This window comes from Mizuhopecten yessoensis, unplaced genomic scaffold (assembly GCF_002113885.1).
Source record: "Mizuhopecten yessoensis strain PY_sf001 unplaced genomic scaffold, ASM211388v2 scaffold11161, whole genome shotgun sequence".
Taxonomy (NCBI): Eukaryota; Metazoa; Mollusca; class Bivalvia; order Pectinida; family Pectinidae; genus Mizuhopecten; species Mizuhopecten yessoensis.
Window position 1 is genome coordinate 1,408,055 of NW_018408910.1, and position 8,748 is coordinate 1,416,802.

Genomic DNA, 8,748 nt, shown 5'->3' on the forward strand with positions numbered 1-8,748 from the left:
AATACTTATGTATCTTAACTCTGTCTTGGTGTACAAACAGGCAGGTCGTTTATATTTGTGTAAGGAAGAGCATTGTGTACCATATAAATACTTCCTGACCATTTTACTATGTTAAACACTGTACAACTGAGCTTACAGAAATATGCTAAAACAAAGTTTCAGATTAATTAGTATAATTATGTTTGTCACCATTTGTCTACTCTATCGATTATCTATTTTCGCTGTCGATTGGTTAGTTAGTTCCTTTGTTATGTTGTCCCAATTGTTAATTTACTGTATCCGATCTTTTAGATTGGACCTTGACTAAGAATTCATTCTTGTGTATCTGCAGTGTTTTTATTTTTTGTTTTAACTAAAACGAATGTGTATTATTTGTGATTTGCGTTTTTCAGCTACGACAATCGCCAAATGTATGCATTACGCTACATCAATATATACTTCCCACTGAGAGAAAGGTTACATTATTTTATATATGGCATGTTCATAACATCTGATATAATAAGGACGTTAAAGTTGTATATTATTGATTGAATTTAATCATGTAAGCGTCGGCAAAAATCAGTGAACTTCAGCATTGTGCTTGGTACACGTGCAAAATGTTTTGTACTTGTACTGTGTACACAAAATGTGTCAAGGACTCGTTTTTTATGTCGGTGCATCGTGTTAGTGAGTACAAAAAAATGCTGTCGGTGTCCAAGCCAAATCAGTCATACCATGGCTTGATGACAGGTACGCTGGCGTTGCCCGGCGGTTTGGTGTGACCAGAATAACCATATCCAGGCTTTGAAGTGAGTAGGTTTAAAGTCACGAATTTGGCGGCTGTTCCTTACGTAATGGTCGTTTTGGCGGTGGTATCGTCAATATTTGGGGTGGAATATCCGACAATGGACGCACAGACCTTGTGATCGTCGACCGTAGCCTGAACGCTAAACGTTACGGGGACCAGATCTCGGTACCATATGCTATTTATTTCAAGGAACAAATGGCGGCACGATACAGAAAGATAATGCATGTGCTCTTGTCGACAGCGTCACCATGGATGCTTTTGTAAACACAACATCACTGTGCTTGATCTGTCATCGTGATCTCTTTATCGCAATCACAATGAGCTACTCTGATATCAGTTGGAGAACAGAGTGAGACATTGAAGTCAGCAGCTTCAAACGTTGGACTTCTTTGTTGGGCTGTGGTCAAGGCCTAGGCTTTTATCAAACAATATTGATTCTGCGAACTTGAGTTTTACGTACGCTTGATAAACGCAAGTGACGTCCTTTCATGGAGACATTTAAATGAAGCTGAAGTCAATTTATTGATACAACACATAAACAGCATTTTTAATACAATATTGAAATACCATCAATATAATAACGTAACGTGTTTTGGTGGGATCAAGTGTATACTACAATCATGAAAAGTTTATATTCAAAGTAATTTGTTTTCTAAAAATAGAACACTATTATGTGCCAATTGCAACAAAAATATTGTTTCTATTGATACCATACTGATCTACAGTTGTATAAATGTATATCCTCTATTATCTTATCCGGTGATAAGCACCAGAACTCAACAATTAAACTTGCTTTTAATTAACCCCTTAAAAATCCTCCACAATTTCGTCGATTTACGTGTAGTTTTCTTTTTTTTTTGACATGTTCGCTTTGAAGTCATTTTGTACTCTTAAAATATTGTGAAAACAAAACTGTTTTGTGAAAAAAGCTGATAGATATCTCTTTTGTAATCCCATCAGAGGAAAAAACACACATTTCAAAGTACTATTCAAACCATTTTTTTGAATTTTGAAAATAATACTTGCATCATATCGTCCTATATTTTAACATGTTTACACTATATTTTCCAAACCCCAAACATATCCGTAACATCTAAACGATGCCCCTCACCAGTGGTTAAACATCTGTGTACATTCTCATATCTGGTGTTGCAACCTCTGTCAAATGACGTATGTTTGAACCTGTAACGTAAATATCACAAACGCGTTCCCGCCGAAACGCACAAAGTACTCGAAAGAGGGCGTTGGAGTATTTACGGATAGATAGATAGAATTAAAATACCGATTTGACTATTGTGATAAAGCTTTGCTATATGTTTGTCTCATTTACTGGTAGACGTACTCACAGGACAGGCAGACAACCGATTCTGACGTTTCAGCGACAGCCCTTCTATGCGGAGAGAAAACAAAATTTCGTTTGATCAAGACAGAGATGGTCAGTGCGCAAGTCAACACGGAAACAAAATTCCATGCGCATTTGAATGGTTTCGAGCTGATTATAAAACTGCTGTTTTTAATGTTTTGTTTCATTTTCATTTTCATTTGCTTACATGTAATACATTCCTTTGTAAATGATGGAAGCAAATTATGAACGTCCTCTAACGATTAAGGCATGATATCAGAGTGACAAAACTGTTCCTATTTCGCAGTATAATATTTGTTCTACAATTAAGATAATGAATCTTAATGTCCCGAATACTGTATGAAGACATATTATTGATGTAGCACAAATCACTTGAAAATTTCAATTTTTATGTAGTCAATCTACTGCTAGGTCTTCCTGATGATCATGCAGATTTGTTCCAAGATTATGTAAAAGAAATATGTTATCAAGCCAAGTGTCAAATGATAGTATCGCAAATTGGACATTTTAGATTTACCACCGAGTGGTCGTATTATCTGTCAATATATTTCCTATGATTTTTCACTCCAAAACAAGACCTGAAGTTCATCTTCGTCTGGCTGAATATATTTTGCCATGTTGTTTACAGGTCGCTCAGTTGGCGTTGATACTAGAGCAAGAATCACACACGCCACACCTGCATCAGCGTACGCCAAATCGGTGTCGCGTAACTGGGAGGTGGACGGAGATATGGTGGGCGTGACTGGAGGTTGAACAGATATCGCCTTCCAACTCATCTACAACAACAGTTTCGTCAAGGTGAGTACGTATACATGCTCGTCCACAACAACAGATATCACTGACGAATATCAATTTCGTCAGAACAACGGTTGTTGTCAAAATACGATAGGCCATGTCGTCTCAGAGAGGAAGATATATGAAGGTACAGTATATTACAAAAATTCCGACCATAGCAAGTTCTTCTAACACAACTATTGTGTCATATTAAGTTTCCCAACTCGTCCACATCAACGGTTAACTTTAGTACGCAAACTCGTGCATAATACACTGTCACAGTAAGAATACTTCCACGTCGTGTTCAATGTCAAGGATGTTATGTCAACACGTTCACAAAGGTTTTTGTACACTGTAAGTAAAATCGTAGTAAACCACCTCGTCCAAACTAACTTTTATATCAAGACTCAAGAAAACAGCTTTATTAAAATCTATACTAACTCATCCACAATAGTGTTATAACTGTCAGTATAATGTTTTGTGCACTGTGCGTTTCGCTAACTGCCAATCAATTTTGGCAATTATTTGAATTGAACAAAAAAGGCGTGTGTTTTTGGATTTAAAAGAATCGCCATCACATATCGAGTGTAATAAAACTCAAAATACAATATTTCCTTTTGCTCTGCATTACCACTATATAACCTTACCAAACAAAATAGAAAGACATCATATCATATTTCTCACATAATTCGCATTGGTGTAGTGATATGAAGAACATGTTCGTGCTGTCGTGACTAAATGACGTCGCTTTGACCAACGTTACTTATTAAGTGTATTCTTGACGTCACGAAAAAAAATGTCGCAACACGCATTTCCTCGTGTGAACCCATCTGTGCTACCGGACAAAAAAACCTTTATTGATCAATGTAACTCGCAACAATTTTATAGTTATGTTGTATAAAACGGGAATATCCTCACGGTTGAATATATTGATTAAATTGTTGAAAATAAATTGATGATTTTGTGTTTATTTCCACGAACTATATTTTTGCCGGGAACGGTTGCGTGTACTCGTGACGTCACAAGAAGAGGTCCGATTTACAGACAGCGCGAAAACTGACTTTAAAATTCGTCAACAGGTTGGAAATATAAGGAAAACTTAAATTAAAAACGGAAATATAACCATTAAACTGCCTGCTTTGGAAAGTTATTGTCCTATAATTCTCACAGGATTGCAGACAAATTGAATAGCGCGCATTAGCGAGAGTTATAGGGCAATAACTTTCCATATAAGGCAGTTTAATGCTTAATCAAGAACCATATTCTAAGCATTTTTATCTTTGACATGTAATAGTTAACATGGTTTTTGACACATATTTTTCTCTTATAAAATCAGATGAATCATTAAGGAATATGGATTTTTAAGAAACACCCTAAGTATATAAAACAATTTCATTATATATAATATGTTATATTTTATATTATAAATATTGCCAATGCTTATATATTGGTAGGTAAAACTAGACGGAGGTCGGCAGTTTTTCCTTGGAAGAAATGATTCTGACCCAGAATTGAACCATACGAATTCTGGTAAACAACGACTGGATCATGTCAATCTAATAGATGTACGAGATTGTTATTGAGTTATTTTTTAAGTGGTATAGCGGTAGTTCCTGTTATCAATGAGCAATCCTGCAAATTTTTGACGAAAACAATTTGTGATGATACACAAGCGGCGTGAGGTGACTGTAATTGTTTACGTGTATGCCGACCAAAAGTATACTAAACCAAATAACAATATATATTTTACTGGAGTATCAAGTTAGATAATCGTGGTTATCAACACCCACTCGTAGGATTCCGACCAATCGAGTGATCTTTGGTTTATTCAATTGTAGAACCGTTAGATTGGTCACCATTTCGGAATACCTGTTTGTTTGTGCTTTGAGATGAAGCAGATATGTTGATTGTGAAGCATTCATTATATTTAACGCATTGATGTATTTCACGTGAAAACGACCGGAATCGTCGAACGTCTGTCTTTAAGAAACCAAAAGTTTAAAATTATTTTCCTTGTTCGAAAGAGTTGCTTTTTTGAAAGGTAGCCAATCAAAAGTAAGCTAGACAAGAGCATTCGTAAGCAATACAAATTTGAATTTATAGCAAAGGTTATCGAACATTAATTTGGGAAGGAAAATCGCCGTTGCAGTTATACACTGTACATGCTAGCCAATCAAAATAGCCGGACTGCAGACTGACCTATCGTTGAAGTTCCTGGCGGATAGTTAAAAATGTAAAGGTCCCTATTCAAATAAAATGTAGTTTTACGTATGCACAGTAACGTTCCTTTCACTTCCGTTTGGATATTACTAGCACAGTCCCGCTAGGTACATGTATGATGTTTTTCCAAACATTGTTAATTAAAGCTATCGTTGTGTTTTCAATACTTTGTTACAGTTTAGGCAGTGGTATGGGAATCCTTAAAAGAATGGCAACTGATTACTAAAGTCTTTAATTATCGTATTTTCCCGTCTCAGAAATTGTGCAAAATTGAACAACTGTACAAGATATAGGCTTTTTAAGCAGTACATGACAACAAGCAAATTCATCATTCCGTACAGATAACAATTGGTTTTAACAGAAGTAGCGGTTCTTTTAACTAATTAAAAAGTATTGTTTTCAAGGTTAGGAAAGAGGACAAGGAGAGCCATCAGACACTGACTACATACTTGGTGAGTTGACTTGGTAACCCACTAACACACCATTGTGTGACTAACTGCACGTTTATGCAACTTATACACATCTTACGTTCCGTCCCTTTGCTATGGCATTGCAGTGTGGACACTGTTTAAAAATGTTTTATCATCTTTATGAAATTTTGAGAACTGCGGAGACGTTAAAATAAAAAAATAAAAAAGAATGATTGAGCAATTGTTAGATGCAGCATTGTTGTCAATTCCATAAGTTCTTATTTATCAAATGCATGGTTATTTGAGGCGAACCACATGCAGTATGATTTAGACCGAAACAAAGGTCCAACCGGAGAACCGTCTCTGGCGGTAATGACACAGAAAGCCATCCGGGTTCTTCAGAAAGAAAAAAAATGGCTTCTTTCTATTAGTAGAAGGTTTGGAATACCCTCACTACTTTTATCTACAATTTATGCTAGATAATTTGTTATTAAGCTGTATGAAAATTGTCATAAGACGCCGAACGACTTTGTTTTTTTTCGTCCCTAAACCTCCCAATTTGAAATTCAAACTCACTACGCTTGATTATTAATTTGCAGATTTTTTTCTTCTTCTAGAGCACAATTTATTTCTTCTGTATTCTTGGTAAATTCCAATAATGGAAATCTTTGTGTTCAATTGTTTTAATATCCTTTTGAATTGCCTTCAGGATGTCGAATAGACCATGGTCACCATGGAAACAACGCCAAACGCGCCCTGTTTGATGCTTTGGCGTTTGAAGACGCTGTAAAAATTGCCACTGAAATGACAGACGAAAATGATACACTCATCATAGTAACATCTGACCACGCCCACGTCGTCAACCTGGCCGGCTACCCAAAACGAGGCAACACTATTTTTGGTATGTCAAGAATTCATGTATAAGATAAACGTAAGTCAGACACATGTAATTGCATCTATAAAATGTTGTTAATAGATACAGTCTAAACAACAACAAAAGTGGAAAAACAAATAGGTCTGACCAACAAGAAAAGTGGAAATACAGATAGGATCTAAATAAGTAGTACTACCAGGCAACAATCTCTTCGGTATATATATATAAAAAAAAAAAAAAAAAAAGGATGAAAATCATTTACAATACACGAACAATAACGATTGGTATCCAGAAAGACGATATGTGTTCATTACGTTAACAAAAGTCATTTCACTACCCTCCTATATGGCAATGGTCCAGGTTACGGCTCGGGAAATAGAACCGATGTGCATGCTGCAGATACCAGTGCGTATAATACATACTTATGCATCCAGTATTGCAAGAAGCTATATCGCTTTAACCGACTTAGTTATCTGGTCAACAGAATTGGCATGTCCAAGCAGTCTTATCTATAACTAGAATTAAGGAGAGGTACATGTGTACGAGAACAAACACACATAATGCAGGGGGACTGGGATTGTAAGAGAAAAATGAAAAAAAAAAATTCCTACGCCTTAGCATGTATGTTTTTTTCTGGTTTTTCATTCTTAAATTATTTAGGTTTTTATGCAGGGGATGACATCCTTCTCTTTAACTTGTATCTAATATTTGTCTTCATATTTTTTTCTCATATTGAGTATTTTTTTCTTCTGATTGTGACCTCATGGGATGAGGCTGTGGTACCTGTATACATTTGAATTTAACGGTAAATGTTACAATTGACACACATCTAGAAGAAAACATAATCATCCATTATCTGTCTGTTACAGCTGATAAAGAGTACATCCAGGTGGCCGCTACTCCACGTTTTGAGGATTCTCAAGGTGGACAAGACGTTGGAATATATGCACGTGGGCCAATGGCACACCTGATACACGGCGTCCACGAACAACATTATATAGCGCATGTGATGACCTATGCCGCTTGTGTTGCTGACAATAACAAACGATGTGAGGACATTGTGGGAAATGGCGTCAGTAGCAACAGTGTTACTGATCTAAGGCTGGTGTTAGTTACATGTACATGCGGCTTAGGTTATCTGTTGCAGTTGTATTCAATTTTTTGAAAAACAAAAACCAGGGCTATAGAATACATCTTAAGATGACTATATGCAGAGTCGTTATGTAACAGGTCCTTTTTAGAACAGCCTTACATTGAACAGGTCAAAATAAAATTTAAACATTCATATACGTAATATTTGAAGACCCCAATTAGAGCAAGGTATATTTTTTTGGGATATGGAGTCTCAGGGTCAGTTTACCAGGAATGGGCTTGAGGATTTCAAACTAACGCTGAAACTTTGTTACTGTCTCTTTGTGTTATTTCATTTAGTTGTAACTATTACCAACAGAAAATATGAATAGAAAATAGTTTAATCTACATATAATGACTTTAAATATAACTTCAAATTACGACTCTAACAAAATTCAGTAGCTTAAATTTGTTTTGTCAATCATTTGCGTTATGAAGATTATAATAATGCTGATTTGCATTTTAGCTTTCACAAGAGGCGAATCGTTATTGACATTTTCAATTAACTACAGACAATTTAATAATATTGCAACCATTATTATCAATATTGATATGACACAACTTGACAGTTTTTGTTGTCCTTCCGATCCTGGTTAGTCCCAGGAAGAGTCCCAGTAATGCCACCTTATGCATTCAGTGCATCCTGGTACAGCTAATTGGCTTGATGTCCCACTTCCGTCATCGCGACATCAAATCTTTTGTCAACGGCTTTCATTTGCTTTGTGTTGACTTATCTACAAACAGATGTACAGTTCTATATATTGAAACCGAATTCCGACAACCTGCAATGGATGATCTTCTGTAGGTGTCAACCGAGTTTTTTTTAGTTTTCTGTCGCTTTAATAGTAAATGATGAATGTCTCTTGATGTATTACTAAAAATCGTATAAATCATTACGAACGTGAATATCGACTACAATACAAAATAAAACTATTATGAAAATAGCAAAAGTCTATAAAACTACTGTATAAATTTACAAAAAACTCAATTTATCGACGGCAAAATATCAAAAAATAGGGAAAATTACTTTTGTGTCATTTCTTTCAATAATATGGCCTTCTGAATGTAAGCTTTCATAATGGTAAATATCTCAACTTTGAAAAGCCAAAGTCACAGTCCCCTTTGCTTTGGGTGAATTCTGGAAAGATACCTTTTATGGGACAATTTTAAATGTGCAGTGCAGCGTTGA

General features: G+C 35.7%; 1 protein-coding gene across 1 annotated transcript; it reads left to right on the forward strand.

Moving 5' to 3' along the window:
• The first annotated feature begins 1,035 nt into the window (after positions 1-1,035).
• Positions 1,036-8,052, forward strand: LOC110467118 (intestinal-type alkaline phosphatase-like). The gene is given in 8 exon segments (XM_021524050.1): positions 1,036-1,047; positions 2,124-2,226; positions 2,779-2,948; positions 5,861-5,968; positions 5,970-5,991; positions 6,264-6,455; positions 7,298-7,500; positions 8,026-8,052. Coding segments are annotated over 8 exon segments (837 nt in total).
• Positions 8,053-8,748: the final 696 nt, after the last annotated feature.